Here is an 18,202-nt window from a genome sequence, read left to right as displayed (position 1 = left end):
AGTCTCTGAAAGAATCACAGAATCACAGCATCACCAAGGTTGGAACAGACCTAAAAGATCATCCAGTCCAACCGTTCACCTATTACCAATAGCTCCCATTAAACTATGTCCCTCAACACAACATCCAGTCTTTCCTTGAACACCCCCAGGATCGGTGACTCTACCACCTCCCTGGGTAGTTCATTCCAGTGCCTGACCTCCCTTTCTGAGAAGTAATGTCCAGCCTGAATCTCCCTTGCCAAAGCTTGAAACCGTTCCCTCTGGTCCTATCACTAATGACATGAGAGCAGAGGCCAACCCCCAGTTCGCTACAACCTCCCTTCAGGAAGTTATAGAGAGCAACGAGGTCTCCCCTGAGCCTCCCTGTTATGGTTTTGTAATTTGGTTGGTGTTGGTATTCCACATGAGAACACCATGCCTAATAATGGGAGTAAAGGGGACAAGTTTTTTTTCTGTGGACTGCCTTAAATGGGCATGTGGGGAGTGGCACCGGAGGGGAAGTGGGGAAGGGGACGGGGTTGCTGGCCCGGCTCCCTGCGAGGAGACTACGCGGTCGGAGCTTCCCGCCTTCCACAGCTCCATCGGTGAGATTGGGGACTTGGTATTCTCTTTGTTGAAACTCTCTTGTTGTTGTTCAGCGTTATTAGGTTATTAAACTGCCGTTCGTTCTCAGATCACCTTTTTTCTCCTTCATTTTTTGTTAGACCCAATCGCAATCTCCCTTCCCTTCCCCCCTCCCGAAACGCACGTGGCCGGGCCGCGCCGCCGCCGCGCCGTACAGTGCCGCTAGAGAAAGGGGGAACTTTTGTTCCTGCTCCCCTGGGTTTGTTCCCACTGTCCCGGAGTGAGCTCTAGAGAGAACTCCGTGACACTCCCCTTCCTCCCCTGAGCCTCCTATCTTCCAATAGGACTAAAGGGAATGGCTTCAAGCTGCACCAGGGGAGGTTCAGGCTGGACATGAGGAAATATTACTGCTCTGAAAGAGTGGTCAGGCAGTGGGATGGGCTGCCCAGGGAGGTGGTAGAGTCACCAGCCCTGGAGGTGTTCAAGGAACAATTGGACGCTGTGTTGAGGATCATGGTTTAGTGAGAACTATTGGTGATGAGTGGCTGGTTGGACTGGGTGATCTTGTAGGACTTTTCCAACCTTGGTGATGCTGTGATTCTGTGGTTCTGAGTCTGGCAGGAAATACATTCCTAGCACCTACTGGAAACTGGCAAGACAACCAATATAGATTGCACCTGTTAATGCTCAGAAGCCTAACCAACAATAATGTTGATTTTCATAATGTTTTCTGGTACATAAAAGCAATTTTTAAGCTCTTCAATTATTTACCAGGTAGTTAGCTAATGAGCCGGCATCCACTCCCAGATTTTTATCATTGAAACCATGGTACACCTCCAGTGCCCTAACAGCTCAGAGGTCCACATCCAGCCAGAACACAACCACAGTATGTATCCCTGTGACTGCAGCTCATATTGCTTTACTCACCCTACTTTTCAGATAGCTCTGGTAGCATCACTGAGCTGTGCTCACTGCTCCGCAGGCTGATCTTGTACCCTCTTCCGTGTGGCGCAACAGAAACTGCAAAGAGTGTTTCTCAAGACTAAACCTCACCTGTTTAATCTGCAAAATAGGAATAAGCCTCACCTGCAACTTAAGATTTATGTTACTAAGTGCGCTCACGCAGTAAAGCTTGCTGCCTGCCCTGCCTGTAATGGGACACTCTTCTTCCTCATCCCTTCTGGTCTCCAGTTTGGTTTGCTTTGATTTTTGGGTCAGTTGGTTGGTTTTCATTTGGGGGAATGATGTGCAGAATCAAACTCTATAGCCAGAACTAGGTTATAAAGCAGGCATGTGTTTATTCAGCGCTGGGCACATGGGGGATCTCTCCTCCTATCATGTGCATTGATAGACAGGAGCGTTAGAAAGTTGTAGAGCAAGTATATACATATGAAACAGATTTCCAAGGAATCATTAGCATATTCATCGTTTTGGGGGAACTCATTTACATGCTGTCCCTCCTACTGACTTGTGAGCAGTCCGTATTGGGGTCTCACTCTGCTGGTCGTTGGGATGAAGTCAGAAGTCTTCCTCAGGTCGACCCTCCTTCTTTGACCCAGCTCCTCCACTCAACCCTTAGAAAAAGATCCTTCATCTCCATGTGAAATCTCTCTTACTGACCCGACTCCTGCTTTCAGGGAATGCTCGCTGTCGATTCCTGCAGCCGCATTTGACTGCAAAACTGGTTGGGATCTCCCTATATGCGCACACATCAGTCCCTGTTATCAGCGCAGGGCACGAGCTGCTCCCCATCCCGGCGTTGCGAAGCGTTCCGTCCCTCAGGGATCCCTTCCTCCTCCCCGGAACGAACCGCCCCGCGCCTCGCCTCGCCCCGGCCCGGCCCTTCTGCCGGAGCCCCACGGCGCCTGCGCTTCCCCGCCCCAGCCCGGCGGCATGTCGCTGCCCGAGCCTCTGCGGCGCCGCCTGGGCTCCTTCAGCCGCTCCGTGTTCACCGACGGCCGCCGCTCCGGCCCGCACAGCCGCAGCGAGCGCGCAGGTAAGAGCGGCCGCCAGTCAGCGACAAACATGGCGGCGGGGCAGGTGGGGCGGGGGGAGCCGAGCCCTTCCACCAAGCAAGATGGCGGCGGAGACCGGCACCGGGCGGCCGTGAGGATGGAGTGCGCTGTGCTTCATAAAGCTCTAAGGCCTATCCCTGAGGACACGATCCGTATCCGTGAGGAGTGAGAGGTTTTCCTTTGTCCTGTTGCCAGGGAAACCTGCAAACATCCCACAGTTTTATCCCTTTGCAGTGACAGGAGCCACGGAAATAAACTGTGTGCACAGGCAGGTTGCGTTCATGGAGGTGAACATGAATTTCCACCAATAAATCCATCCCAAGTTGATGAAACTCCTTTCAAGGCAGGAGCACTCATTAACTTTATGTACTTACAGCAGCATAGCTATACTGCTGGCTTACATGTCATTCCACGTATCAAACAACACTGAAACATTCTCTTCTTGGCTGTCAGAACAGCTTCTCTCTCAGTCACTTCAGTTTTCAGTCATGAAAGCTCTTATGAGGAGCTCTTATGAGGAGCTCCAGCTGATTGAAAGCAGCAGCAAATGTATCATGGATTTCAGTGAGGTCAGGCTTTCCAGCCTAAAGTTCACCCACACATACTGTAGGGAGTTGCATCACATTTGCCAGTGCAATACAGGCTGGCAGTTCCCCTTTGTTTTTGCTATTCTGGAATATATGCACAAGTTCAGCTTAGGGATAAAAGATGAATTGTAACTTGCTTGTATTCCTGTGCATTCACTCAAAACGCAGCTTGAAAACTTGATTAAAAACAACAATGCTGGGTCAGTTCAACCTTCACTGTACCTCAGTATTTGCATCGTCAAAATTTGTCAGAACTCTTCGCTTCTCTCTTTTTAAATATGGCTACAAAGCATTGCAATTTCATTTAATGCATAGAACATACATAGAAGAAACTTGACTTGTAATTAGATGTAATTAATTGAAAGATGAAAACAGAATCCATAGAACCCTTGGAGTTGGAAGGGTCCTTTTAAGGTCATCTAGTCCAGCTCTCCTACAACACACAGGTATCTCAGGATGCTCAGAGCCTGGTCCAACGTCTGTTAAAGTTGCATCTGAGTGCCCTCACAAACCCATAGACTGATTTGTTACGGGAGCTGAAACAAATTTAGCTAGGATTGTTTTTGAAGTAGCTATAGATTTTCATTCCTTTGTAGATGTAGTAAAGTGTCAATGCTTAAAAATGGGATTATTAAAAATAGATACTGGTTTTCTTGCACTTTCTGTTTCAGTTTAATCAATTCCTGTCCCTCACATCCTGTCCTTAAGGTCTGTCCCAGTTCTATTCCCAAATAGCCCTCCCCTTCCATCTAGTCTAGTAGCTACCCTGAATAAATACTCCTGCATCTGGCATAAAAACTGCTGGAACAGATTGTACCAGGCTGCATGTGGCTGAGCTGGAAACAGGAATGTCAGACTGAGATGGAACAAAAACAGGTATGGAAATGGCTGGAAGATACAGAAAGAGACGGCGGTGTCAGAAGAGGGGTGGTTCTGAGGCTGGAAGGAAAAACATGTGGCTGTTGGACTAAGTTCCTATTGAGTATCATCGTGACAGGGGAATAAGACCTGAATACAAAGCAGGTCACAATGAATACTTCCTAAATATGCTTAGATGGTACCAGGTGGAGATATACCTGCAGACTTCACTTGCGGAGAATGTAACAAGTAGATCTGTTGGTAGTTGAAGTGAATTTGTTGTAATACAAACTTATTAGCTGATATAGCAGTAAATGGGTGATTAAAAATGAACGATTCAGTTGGGGTGCCCTTTAAAATTTTTCCTTGTTTTTCAGCTTGATCTTTTAAAACTGTGATTAAATTCTGAACACTGAATTCTGCAGGCTTTAAATTCTGCTTGCTGTTCTCTTCATTGGATCGACACATTTTGTTCCTACCATTCTTTGAAGGACGAGTTTTAGCTTGACACATATCTGGAATTCTTTAATCAAGATCTAAAACAATCACAGGTTTCTTCAACGTTACTTTTATCCGTGTTTGTTTAAAGACTCAGAAAACAAGAGCAGGCGTTACAGACCTGGAGTCTAGTAGTAAGTCCCCATTCAGGAAAGTCGTCTACAAAATGAAGATAATTCAATATGTACTCGTCTAAATTCTGACCATCCTCTCAAGAGCAGCAGTTAAATTAGCACTTTATTTCTGCAGTATTAGGATACAGCAGTACTTGAGCTAAGCCTATCAGTCAGGTTATTGACTGCTTGGTATTTTACAGCTTACTCCACAGTCAGACACTCAACTTGAATTTATGACTACGTGATAAAAACGCTGCATCACATGAGCTGGAGGTTGCATTAGATGGTAGGAAATAATATAGCCTGAGATAGGAGAGATAAAAAATACTTTAGACATTTAATTTGACTGAAGTATTAATGCTCTGCTTGAAGCTAAAAAGGAACACAAACTTTCTGTCAGTTACTGAAAGAAAATATGAAGCAAACCAGGAGTGACAAAGACTTCTCTTATCTACAGATAATGAAATACTTGCCAGTTTACCACTACAGATGTCTCTCTATTTCAACGTTTACTTTTTCCCATGTTGGTGGCTCAGCACAGTTGTTATGCTCCAGCTGAAGGTGAGTCCTGAAGGACAATAATGATTTGTAAGTGTACATTTTCTTATTAACCCCTACCCAGTACAGAGATAGAGCTCACTGGAGTGAGAATTTAGTAGGTTTGTTTGGGGAATCCCTGAAACTGGAGTCTCAAGAGTATTTGAAAGCTGATATAGCACTGTCAGCTTACAGCAGCATGCAGTGTGTTCATTTAACCTCAGAGCGTGTGTTATGAAGAAGCAAGGCAGAATCTTTTACTCTTTCCTTCCCTCTAGTACACAGTCTTGTCAGATTACTACAAATTCATCCTGGTCACAGTCGTGATCCTGACTTCTCTAATAGAGGTGATTCGACTCTACCTGGGATACATGGGCAACCTGCAGGAGAAGGTATGTTACCATATGTACATCTTAATTTGTGGAGGAGAGCTTTTTACAATTGAGAATAAATGAAGCAGTCTACCAGTTGATCTGAGAGCTTTATGTTGATCAGATGCTTATTTCCGAGCAATAGCGTTTACCTTCTATTACCTTGGCATCAGCTTCCGTTAACTTTTGTGGATTTCTCCCTCAGAGGTAACCACTCTTACTCCTCAAAGCTGGTTTTTAAAAGATATAATTCCTGTCAAAAACACGACATGGACACATTCAACCACCTCACTTTGCCATTTCACATTACGTCCTGCCTTTTGTAAGGTTTATTTTTATAAACGTTTTTCTCTACAAACTTTGGTTCACTTCCCCCCCTCAACCCAATCTCTCACTGCCAGTTTTCATATGGTGATGTCTCCCTGTTACAGGTCCCTGAGCTGGCTGGGTTTTGGCTCCTGACTCTCCTTCTGCAGTTACCTGTAATTCTCTTCTTGCTATTTAATGAAGGTCTGAAGGTTCAGCCATTGGAAAGATCAGTTAATATCATCTTTGCCCTCTTCCTCATCTTCCAAGTTGTTGCAGCCTTTGTCACCCTGAAAAGAATGGTAAACAAACTGGCAATTCACTTCCACCTTAATGACTTCAACAGGCTGGAGGAACACCCGGTGCGTCATCCCTATGGCTCGAGTAAAGAAGAGAATGTACTTCCCATGGCTAGTATGGGTCCATGCTGAGGAGCTTCATGCAACAAGTTGGGCTGGGAATGAAGCCCTAACAGAAGCAGGCGTTATGATGCTACAGCTGGGTTCCATTTTGTTGGGTCATTATCTATATTTCTACTCCAGAGACATTAAGAAATAGATCGTAAGTGCCAGCATTAAACCTCAAAGTTGAGCTCCACTCTACAAGAAGAAAAAATCAAAGCCAGTGACATAAGTTGCTGAGTGGACCGCTTCATTTGCACACTGTTAGTCAGTACAGAACCCACAGGGTAGCTTTGGTGGGTTTTACATGTTAAAAAGTCACGTGCCATTTCTAAAGAACACAAGTCTATTTTCCTAACTGTTTGCACAGACATATTTTGTTTACAATAAAGCCTTTTTGTATGTTTGGATTTCCACTGATTCTTTGTCTGTTCATCCAGATGCTGTAGATATTTAGTTAAGCTAAAACAAGCAAGAATCTTGAGGCTAGAAAGAACAAGTAGGGGTGCCAGTGATGAGAGACTACGGCTTGAGGTGGTCTAACAGATAATTCCAGCACTAGGAATTCCTTACTAATAAACTAGGGTGGAGTTTTGAAAGCATTCTTTCGCTCAAAATGCCTGCACTCCTCCTCTTTGCTTTTATAGATCAAGCTGTTCAAAATGAATGGTGCAATTTTCTCAGACAGAAGGTTTGGTAAGTCAGATGTAGCAAAATTATAGACATAAAAAGATGGCTTTATGTCACTGACTGTCTCTTAGAGGCCACTACACATGCCACAGTTCTCTCGTTTCTGTTTGTGTCAATGTCTGAACTGTCTTCTTCATATTCAGTAATCACTGAATGATCATTTTGTTTCTGTTGAGGAGGGATAAAATCATTTTTCATCTGAATCCTTAGAGTTTTTAGAAGGGCAAAAGCAAGCAATTTTCAGAGCTGGCACAAGCATTCAGACTGCTTGAAGAAAGGCAAAGAAGTCTGATGTGAGAAAGGCAATATAAAGACTGTACTTAAAGCTGTTGTATAGCTAAAGCTCATAGACCCTTAGTGAAAAAAGAAAGTGTTGCACTTTGTTTTGTGCCCAAACTCTTCGTTTCTATGCATGAGTGAAGGCTTTACGATCGTTAATGGCTTTACGATCTCTCGCCTCCAACTGAAGCAGTAGTTAGACCAGTTAGTGTGCCCCGGTGGCGCAGTGGTTAAGAACGCCGCCTTGCAACACTGGGGCCCGGAGTTCGAATCCCCCCTGTGGCGCAAGTGGTAGAAGTGCCGCTCTGCTGTTACACAGAGGCTCGAATCCCGGGGGCTGGACTCGATGATCTCTAAGGTCCCTTCCAACCCGCACGAGACTATGAGACTATGAATTACCAAGTGACACCAAAGTGGTAGGGTGGTAAAATGGCGATTTATTGAAGCACACACAACCTTATATAACCTACGTCCATTTCGTCTACTCCCACTGTATTACACGTCAGTAAGATTCTTCCAGAATATGGGGGAGGGCCTGTCACGTCACATCTCAACAAGATCCCTGTATTTCGCCTAATACAACATCTCCCCTTCCCCATGCTAAGAAAGCTTAACCCGTTACAATACACAACAATATATACCTATAAGCCTATAGACCTATAAACTTGTAACCTTATAAACCTATAAACGTATGAAATCTATAAACTGTATATATTCTATTTGTGTATAAATCATTTTTTTTCAGCCATACGTTGCAAACCCTATCAGTACTATCTTAAGCAATTGCTTGAACCATGGTGCAATACCACCAAACCAACCCTCCAACCAGTTCCCAGAAGGCTCATCCTGGATGCCAATCTTCCTGGTGTGTTCTTTCAACCACTTCAACTTCTTGTGCAACGACTCACTATGATCACTCAAGTTAAAACAACACATCCCTTCAATGTCTTTGCAACCATGACCCTGTGCAAGAAGCAAGAAGTCAATTGCTGCTCTGTTTTGAAGCATAGCACGCCTAATACTGTCAATGTCTACGAGCAGTTCACTCAGCAGTGTGGAAGTCATATTGGCCTGTTTTACGGACCTTTCTATCTCTTTCAGCGCTTGCGCTGCGGCAACTCCTAGGGTAAAAATAGATGCAAAGATCCACGCTGTTGGTTCCCAAAGGCAAACTTTGTCACCGCAGTCCGACGCCAGCGCATGAATGCTCCGTCTCTTCCGAGATTTAGTCATGTTTCTGGTCAAGCGCACCCAATCAAGGGCTCGTGGGGACAAGATAGTTAACCGTCCCAGATAACAAGGCCCTCCCACTGCATTTGCTGGTATCCCTTGCCATGCACGGTCACCACAAATCAAGAATATACCTGGTGGAAGTGCCTTCACAGTGGAGTTGTTCCAGATGTATTTTTCTGATCCCTGTCCTTTCGCCCTGGGTTCAAAACAGCAGCCTTTTGCATACTCGCTGCTGAGATTGCAATCTATTCCCCATTGAGAGCCACCAGGCCTCGACACGTTAATGACACCAGGGTTACTCACCCAATGTTCAGGCGGACAATAACTGCTATTTCCCATTGGTGTGGATATATTTGGAAGGAAGCCACAATATGACCCTCCCCAAGTAAATTGTTCTGTATTGTGTGGATAAACAAGAGTGAATGGATGCGACCTATTTTTCCGTGCATTCCAATAAGGACCTTGAGGTGTGAGAAGGTCTAAAATATTTGAATGGCTCCTCTCATGGTTAAATCTCGCAAAGCCAATACATCCAGGAGACCACCAATAGCCTCCCTTTTTATCCCACGTGTCATTGGGTACCTGTTGTGATCCCAATATCTGCAGCTCTTGGGGGTCCCAGGGGAGAGTGACATTCAATGTGCAAATGACACATGCCATCCTTCTGCTGGCGAGGATTACAGTGTCATTCCCTAAATCTCTGAGTGTGATGTTAATAGCTGTTGGTGCACAGAATTATCTACATGGATCCTGAATGGAATTATATGATCTTACGTATCCCTGAAACTCAGAGGAGTTTCCCCATGCAGGAATCCCAATCAAGCATGTTTGAAATGGTGATGTAGTTGATTGCAGGCTAAGACAAAAATCCGTCCTCCCTGTTTGTTTTACCCAAGTAACCCACAGATTCCCAGGTTGTTGGATCAAATGAACACCCACCATCGGTGACCAACATAAAGACAAAAGACATAGCAGCATCAATATGGTGTTTCTTGTTGGCAGCAGGGGTTGTTTCTCTGGGTTCTCCGAGTTCTTCGATGTCCAGAAGAAAGCTCTTCTTTTGCACTCTGTCGATTCAGGATTCCTTGGGCGGCCGATCAAGAGGTCCATGATCAATGCCACTATGAGGTCTGCACCCTTGGCCCAATTTAAAAGAGTGTGAAGGAGACCTGGGCCAGTGGCACCCTCCCGTACCAGTTTCCCTGTGGCAAAACCTCAAATTTTTGACACTGATGTGCATCATGTCCAGCCCAACCACACAATTGACAAGGCTCCCCCAGTCCCTGTGACCCGCTCTGCTCAGCTCTCTCAGGGCACTGTGACTTAAAATGACCATGCTGCCCACACTTGAAACACGGACCTTTTCCCTTCTCCTCCCCGGTGCGAGCTTCCACCATCACTGCAGATTTGATCACAGAGCTAACCGAAGCAGCCATCCCTTGCACCGAAGCAGCCATTCCCTGCACGGCAGTTGCCAAGCCATCATTATTTGAGGGTGTATTCTTCTGATGATCTAGCACATATTTAATAATCTCCCCTGGGGTGTTCAGAGTCCCAGGTGCTGCCCTAATTATCTGCTGAACGTCCAGGAGCGACTTTTGCTTGAAACAATCTATCACAACCGAAGGCTGGACCTCCCTGGGGAGGTCAGACCCTTCAACGGCACGAATCAAGTGATTTGCAAAATCAGAAAACAACTCAGATGGCTCCTGTTTGATATCAGACTACGGGAGCACAGGCTCCGCAATCTTAGCCACCGTCTGCAGAGCCTGAAGGGCTGCATTTGTAAGCGCAGTTAACTCCCCCGCTCTAAGCCCCCTTGCTTGACCCTCCAGGGACCCCACCATATCATCTGCTAAACCCTGAAGGCGCAAGAGAGTAGTTCTTTCAACCCTAGCCGCACGGCCTTGACCTGTACGTGCATTAGCTGGATGATTGTTATCACGAGCTGCTTCAGCTACAACAGCCTGAAGTAGTCTATTCCATTCATCATACCACAGTGTGTACTGCACGGACTCAAGAATCACCCTCATGAGACTGACCACATCATACGACAGGAGTCTTGAGGCCATGAGAGCCTCAACTGCTGACATAGTCACCGGAGAACGCAGGCCCTTGTTCTTAACTAACCCTGCAAGGTGAGTAATCGCCTTGGAATCCAGAGAAGTCCAAGCCGGACCATCCTGCTTCACAACTATCGGCAGAGCAAAAGCTGTTGTTTCTGAGTCAGCTGTCCAGAGGTCCTCCCTTGTTTGGGCCCAATCAGTGAGAGTGGGTGGGCTCCACGGGACAGGTGCCGTGGGGCCACATCCCCCTTGGGCGGGCCCTTGGGCGCCCCACATCGAATCACCACCCCCACATTCACTTTCACTATCATACGGGGCCGTACGATCCGTCCCTTTCTGGGCGTACACACAGCAACAGGCCGGACCCGACAGCAAGGAAGTACCACCCGCCCCTACACTTTTCACCCGTGGCACCACGCCTCCCCCCTTCAGCTCTGGTGGCACCACCACGCCTCCCCCCTTTGGCTCCCCCGCCCCCTCCTTGTCCTTGTTCTTATCAAGTATGCAAGCAACACCACATTCCTCAGGGGACTTCCCCCCCCCTTCATCTCTGTAAGCGTCCAATGAAGGATACAAGGAGTCAGGATAGGGGGGTGGAGGCAGGGTGTCATCCTGTTCAGGGCGGTCTTCTGGAATGTCCCTCTTCTCCAAAGGTGAAGTAACAGGTGTGGCTGGGGTAGCCGGCGCCATCTTGTCTTCCACCGAATCTGCAGGAGAGACAAGACCCCCCTCGCGGCCTCCCCCCGTTTCCAAACCCAGTATTTCTCTAGCATGTTGGTTTGCTAGCTTCTCCTCCCGCGCTGCTTTCAGCGCTTCTAAGATAAATCCCCATACTTTGAATTCCAACACTTTCCAAGTGGCCAGCGACCTCTGAGATAACGCGGCCGTAATTCCATCCCATCTGCCAGGATTGTATAAATCAGATGGGGCTGTTAAAAGCTCTTCTTTCTCCAACAGCAAGAGAACTGCTGTTACCTCCCTTTTAGAAGGATTCTGTTTCCCACAGTGAAGTTTACAAGCGCGAAGAATTACCTTGATAACGGCTTCCATGTCGCCTCGGCCGAACGTAAGTCTCCTGGCCGTACCCTGGCGCTTCCCCGAAGATAGCTGGGGGTTCCGAGATTCTGAGATTCCGAGCTCTCTCTCCCACCTGTCGAAGAGTGATGCGCACTCCTCTTCGACCCTGGACTTCCGCTACTCCGTGATAAGAATTCGCTACCGCAACGGGATCCTGCAGCTGTAACGCAGACAACTACTTTGCTTCAAGTGTCCCAAATCACACCTAATTACGTTGATCACGTCGGTCGGTCACCATTTGAAGGCTTTACGATCGTTAATGGCTTTACGATCTCTCGCCTCCAACTGAAGCAGTAGTTAGACCAATTACCAAGTGACACCAAGGTGGTAGGGTAGTAAAATGGCGATTTATTGAAGCACACACGACCTTATATAACCTACGTCCATTTCGTCTACTCCCACTGTATTACACGTCAGTTACATTCTTACTTACTGATACTTACCCCAGAATATGGGGGAGGGCCTGTCACGTCACATCTCGATAAGATCCCTGTATTTCGCCTAATACAACATATGAGTGAATGTACAATTCATTCAATTGAATTTCCTTTTCTTGTCTGGTTATTGTAGGCCATATACTACCAAGTCACATACCCCTTTGATTTTAAACTAAGTGCTTCTACCAACAGCAGAATTGGCTGCTGAGCAGAAAAAGAGCATTAGAAACTCCTCGTAAAGACATTCTTAATTGATGCAGTGGGAATATTGTGCATATTCATCTCAGTTACGTTGCTGCAGAGTACTGAAGCCAGGGCTGATGAGGTGTAGGAGGAACTTGTAGGATCCATTACAATGACAGATAGCGACATACTAGAGCCTAACAGCCCAAACAGAAGCATCATAAACCTCAGCACTTATTTTCCCTAATAACTGTAGAATGTAACTCAAATGTCATAGTGTTCTGTAGGCGTACAATCTTCTCCTGACCCAGTACAATGGGGTTGACTCCAGATACTGCCTTTCTCTGTAGAGAACAGGGTGCAGACCTCAGCTCCACCAGTAAGAATCTATGTGTGTTAGAGAACTACAGATTGATAGCACAACGGGAAAGCAGAGCGCTGGTGGTTTTCAGTGCCTTCCAATAGTTTATTGAAAAAAACATACAGACTCAAAGAAAGCAGCATCTTCTCCTTATGCGCACCTGGATGCAGTAGACTAATATCTGAAGAGACAGTGATACACCTGTAGTAATCGAATCTCTTGCCTGCACTACAGAATGCCACAATCTATGTTTTTTTGTTTGTTTGTTTTTCTCCAGTATCATCTTAAAAAGTTTAAATTTATTCTAAGATAAGAGTCTAATGAGTGGGAAGGCTTTTGACACCAAATACATCACATACAACATGATAGGGCTGAAAAAAAATCAGCCGTGTACTAATATTGACAACAAGAAACTGCTCTCCAGAGCTAAGGCTGCAATGCCTGATTCAAAATCCTTGCTGTTAGTGATAAGGAAACCATAGGCTTGGAAGATCAATTGCCGTGCAAGATGATTACCAAAAGCTGAAGATAAATGGATACACACCCCTCTGCTGGAGAGAGAGACAGAATATTGATGTGCTGATACAGGTAACAGCATTCAGATCAACTGTTAGGTCTGCCTGGAAATGCTGAAGGTACAAACCAGTCCAGGACATAAAACTTCAGCAACATACTTAATAATATCATCCCATAGCACTGCACTGGCATTACTCAGGATTCCTAGCAGACCATTACCAGCTTCAACGTTCAATTAGGAAGCCAGCCTGCCACTACCTAACAACTCACATTCTGAATCTACAGCTGCAATCTTTCCATGAGTTTCCCAGTCCCACGACCCAGAGGCAAGAGAAGATGGCAGTAGCACTCAGGAAGACAAAGCAGTGAATGAGGACTTGCAATCACACACACACAGAATCACAAGGTTGGAAAGGACCTATAAGATCATCTAGTCCAACCGTCCTCCCTCCACCATACCTACAGAAAACCAATAACCCACATCTCCTAGTTCCCTGTTCAGACACCTCTTGAATACTACCAGGGATGGCGACTCCACCACCTCCCTGGGCAGCCATTCCAGTGTCTGATCACACTTTGAGAGAAAAAGTTCCTTCTTATGTCTAGTCTGATTGAACTTGTGGCCATTTCCTGCTCCACAGAAGGGAGGAATCTTAAGAACACTGGAAAGTGCAGCATAAGTTTGTCATAAAGCCAAATAGCATTTAGACAGTTTTGAAAGTCAGGTGTACAGTAGAACCTTTTTGTCACATGGCAATTTGCACGGAGAACCACTGATTGTTTTTCTATATAATCTAAATAACTATTGGTACGTTCCCCTTTGAATGGCAACAATCTGTGAAGAACTGCACCCTGCATTTATATTACTTGAGCAAGTTTACTGTTAGGAAAGGTCAGCAGACAGCTTGGAAGGAAATCTGTACTGACATTCTTCCTTTAACTGAAGACGAAGTAGCAGCATATTGCCTTAAAATTCTATTTTTAGCTTACTGATCAATTTGAAGATGGATTATTTTTGTTCAAGGGCACCGTTGCTGAGCATCAGCATGTGTTCCTTGTCAGAAATGGACGTTGTAAAAGGATTATTATTATTTTTTTCAATAGTAGGCTGGACTTCTGAGAAAGGGAAATGAAATTTTGAAGCTTCACTTGTGTACCTTGCTTAGGCAGATCTGATAAGGCAGCCCTGAGATAAGGGACAGATAAATCAAGACAGTTTATAGAAGAAAGGGTGCAGCAGTGACCTTTCTATAATCCACTCTGATCATACATTTCACTCTTGCCGTTGTCTCTTATGAACTAGAATGGAGTTAGCTTTAATCTAAATGTAAATGGTTAATGAAGCTGGTAGAATCAGCACCATTACTCAGTCAGTTAAGGTAGTCAATAGTAATATTTGATAGCTAGGTAAGGCTTCAGATGTCATTGATTTTGAAAAACAAATCTTGCTTCTCTAGGACAAAGATCACATGGCAGATAAAGCAAAGATAGGAAAGAGATCTTCTGTAGGAGGCAGGTAAATCAGTATATAAGGCCAAGAAAAAAACCCTAATAATGAATAGATTCAAGAAGCGTAACACTGTGGGGAAAATGCATATGCTGATGGCAGATGCTTCTGAAAGAATAGAAAATTTATTAAAAGGAAACAAATTTGCCGAGTTACTGTCTTGAAATCTTACAGGGTTCAGGGGAAACTTTATTGCACAAGCTAATCAGGAGCTTTCAGGACACAAATCCATGTTCATTGAATATATGCAACTTATACTCATTATGAAAAACACCTTCTACTTCAGATGAGCCAAGGTTTGAAAGTAACAGAAATACCATATTTGGGAAGCGTATGCTAGCCAAGAAACACAAGCACAACAGGGAAACCATAGAGAAAAGCAGAACAAATCTGGCAGACAGCTACAAAAATGACCATGCTAAAACCTATGGCTTCCCAGGTGGATTGAAGAAGTATTGGTGACTTCCCCTGAGCATCCAGTGGTAGGGTAGGAGTTCCTGCAGTCTATGAAAGAAGCCAGTGTTCTTCTTGAAGGGATAGAAAAGACCCTTCTCTATTCACATTTGTACGGCTGTGCCATTTCCAAGTCAAAAACTCAAGCAAAAATGTTTGAACCCTGTTTAATTACCATGTCTCAGTTTATTCAAACCACGCCCTCAGCTGAATTCATTAAGGCGAGGAGAACATTGGATCTGCTGATACCCAGTCACATATACTGCAAATACAAGGGGGATTTATTTAATGTAACTTCACACAGAGAAAGTCTGTGGTAGGCTGGAGCTTTGAACAGCACGTCCTTTTCCATGCAACTAATGGTACCCACTTGCTTAAAGAGGAAACAACAGCTTGTGACTGATACGGATCATTCTGGACTGACAATGTGGGCCAGGTTCTGTTTGAAGAGGAGGCAATGGGATCATCCTGGTGAACCACTATGGTCTGCCTTGTTGAAGGGCAAGTGATGGGAGTAAGCATGCTCAGTTGGTGCGTCACACCTAAAAGAAGCATTACTAAATTCTGATGCCTGGCAATGATTTCTTGTCTCTAAACTGAAAAAAATACATATGGCTTTGAAAGTTGGACTATTCAGTTTAAGAGGAATTGGTTGGATGGCCACAACCAGAGGGTTGCGGTCTACAGCTCTATGACCAAGTGAAGGTTGGTCATGCATCCCATCCCACAGGGGATAGAAATAAGAAGTCCTAAAAGTCATGAAAGTAGAGTGGAAAACAGCATATTACGATAATACTGATAAGGCAGCAGCAAAAGGATCAGCTAGGCTGGCCGCGGTCAGCAGTGATGAAATGCGACACAATAAAAACCCTCAGTTATTGCATTAAGATCATTTTAGGATACCAAAGACTGAAATAAAGGAGAGCTCTGGATTACTTTGTTACTGAATAATGATATACATTGGGGTTTTTTCAGAAACACCAAGCATGAAATACAGTTACAAGGGGAGTCTGAGAAATAAAATTAAGTGAGGAATAGTCTGCAAGGGATTGTTTAGGATGCTCTGAATAATTTTTTCCTAAACATTATCTGCAACACATTTAGCCACGTTCATGTTTCTCAGTATAGCTTTTAATTGTACACTGCTGAAGGGCTGGTGCTGGTTCAGAAAGGCAAGGGAGCATCAGGACAGCTCCTACTTGCTCTTTTGCCAGCAAGTTCATACCTCCTTGCTGAGCACTCATTGCTCCCATCCCAAAGCCACTCCCCAGCACAGGGCAGCTTTGGGACCGGAGGGGCTCTTCTGCTGCCCTTGGCACACATGGAAACACTGATGCCGTTGCCCTGTCAATAGGAATATTAACTGGTATTAAAACTCTGACAAAAAGATGGGCTCCTGTGGGGATCCGGGGAAGGGTTTGTTTGTGTTTTTAATTTCACCGTTATGGCCGGCTGCCACTGCTGTAGGCTGCTGGGCTGTATTGCTGGCAGTTAATCAGGCAGCCAGCAGCTTGAATGTTTTAATGCTGGCTTGCAGCCAGTTGCCAATATTCTAGCCCCGTGCGGTCACCAGCTGTGACAGGAGCTGCAGCAGGACCTGCACATCAAACTTACTTTCATGCTATTACTGCAAAATGAATGCCAAACCAGAGCAAGCACGTGCAGCTGAGGAGGTGCATCATCCCACCCAAGTGAGAAAGCAGGTGTATTTCTCCCAGCCGCCTTGACACCACAACTGTCTTACAGGCTCCTTTGAACATCTCAGTCAGGTAAAAGTTCTGCCCATCACCAACCTAAATGAATGATTAGATAACAAATAATTTCCTCTTCTCCACCATTAGAGGGTCAGTAATTTAGGGAAATCACACAGCATTTGGAGACACTTTGCTTCTGAGTTGGTAAATGTCGCTGTGGCTCTGAAGGCTGACAGACTGGATTCTTCTCCAAACACTGCAAGACTTCCAGGCCAGCCCTGCCTGCTGCATGCCACAGTTCCCATCATATGCCATCACAGCACCATCCCATGGGACAAAAATTTCCCATTCTCATATGGGAATTAGGCACCTTTCCAGGCACGTGTGGTCCAGACCTACAGAAAAGCCTGTGCTGTTCACCTGCAGAACAGTCACATAAAGCTGGTTCAGTGCCTCAGCTTGGGTGCATATGGCAACACACAGCTTTGCAGTGACAGCACTGTCCATTGACACCTATTTAATATATATCATTAATACCCCGCAGGCCATATAGCATCTAGTTTGCTCCTGCTCTCAATTCTGTATAGTTTTGATGTGCTAAACATGTCAATAGTGCTTTTCAAAACTGCATTCTTAGCAATTCTTATGGCCTCATTTCCTCTGCTCCCACATCAGTCTGCTTTGAAAACTAATGAAAACCGAAGCATTGGCTTTGCTGTCAGCAGCATACACTCACATGGGTGCTGCTGCCTGGAATCGTTCAGGAGAAAAACAATGGTTGGAAATCCCTTCAATCCTGCTTTCTGCCAGCAGAGGGGCGGGCCAGCGTTTTCTCTTGCTAGCAATGAAAGAAATCCTTGTCATACTATCTGGGGATCATTTTCCTTGCTGATAGCTTCCTGATCCTTACAGTGCATCAAGAAGCTGCAGCAGGAGAGCGAGCACTCAGAGTTTCAATGGGCATACCATCAGCTGGTTAGGATAGGAAAGGGATTATTTCTCTCTTCCTCTACAGCTGGGAGAAATCAAGAGTGCATAGACCTGGGCTAGGAGCACATCACCTAGCAAACTGAACAAAAAGCCCGTTTCTAAACTCCTGGTTTGTCACGGTGTAGATGGGAGGCCAGCATCTTTCATTTCTAAAAAGCTTTGAGTGCCACCCTCAAACAATGCAGCCTGACTACTTTTAAAGCTCACAGGTTGTACCTTGGAAGCCCTGTCAGGTCTTTTCCACAATCCCAACCAGCACTGTCTCCAGAGTACTAAGAGACTGTGACATTGCAAACTGTGCTGCAGCCCCATTGCAGGGCAAGGCCTAGGGGATGTACATGAGTTGAACATCAAAATCTTCAAGTAACACTGCACCTTGTCACAGCAATGATGTGCTTTTAGTGTGGAAACCAAGACCAAAAGCCCACTGCAGCTAACACTATCAACCACATTTTTACTGCAA

At 45.3% G+C, this 18,202-nt stretch overlaps 2 protein-coding genes across 4 annotated transcripts; one reads left to right on the top strand and one right to left on the bottom strand.

Annotated features, from left to right (window-relative positions):
* The first annotated feature begins 2,431 nt into the window (after window positions 1-2,431).
* On the top strand, window positions 2,432-6,663 carry TMEM17 (transmembrane protein 17). 3 transcript variants are annotated; one of them, XM_085540928.1, is made up of 4 exons: window positions 2,432-2,560; window positions 5,096-5,199; window positions 5,454-5,567; window positions 6,199-6,663. In XM_085540928.1, the coding sequence occupies exons 1-4, from the start codon at window positions 2,458-2,460 to the stop codon at window positions 6,238-6,240; spliced, it is 363 nt and encodes a 120-aa protein (XP_085397054.1). In that variant the 5' UTR covers window positions 2,432-2,457; the 3' UTR covers window positions 6,241-6,663. The 3 variants fall into 3 exon arrangements, with proteins under 3 accessions (XP_085397054.1, XP_015712080.2, XP_085397053.1); XM_015856594.3 differs by having other exon boundaries at window positions 5,978-6,663; XM_085540927.1 differs by lacking the exon at window positions 2,432-2,560 and adding an exon at window positions 3,873-4,042 and having other exon boundaries at window positions 5,978-6,663.
* Window positions 6,664-9,424: 2,761 nt separating this feature from the next.
* LOC107310707 (uncharacterized) lies at window positions 9,425-17,256 on the bottom strand. Its single transcript, XM_085541017.1, has 5 exons — window positions 17,120-17,256; window positions 16,255-16,399; window positions 11,554-11,758; window positions 11,096-11,228; window positions 9,425-9,592 (listed from the first exon to the last, which is right to left on the bottom strand). Exons 1-5 carry the CDS (start codon window positions 17,254-17,256, stop codon window positions 9,577-9,579), a joined length of 636 nt encoding a protein of 211 aa, XP_085397143.1. The 3' UTR covers window positions 9,425-9,576.
* Between the last annotated feature and the right edge of the window lie 946 nt (window positions 17,257-18,202).

Source organism: Coturnix japonica, chromosome 3 (genome assembly GCF_054131305.1).
Source record: "Coturnix japonica strain WE chromosome 3, WE-NBRP24, whole genome shotgun sequence".
Classification (NCBI taxonomy): domain Eukaryota; kingdom Metazoa; phylum Chordata; class Aves; order Galliformes; family Phasianidae; genus Coturnix; species Coturnix japonica.
The sequence above is the reverse complement of the archived record's forward strand: the minus strand, read 5'-3'. Positions and strand labels throughout refer to the sequence as shown.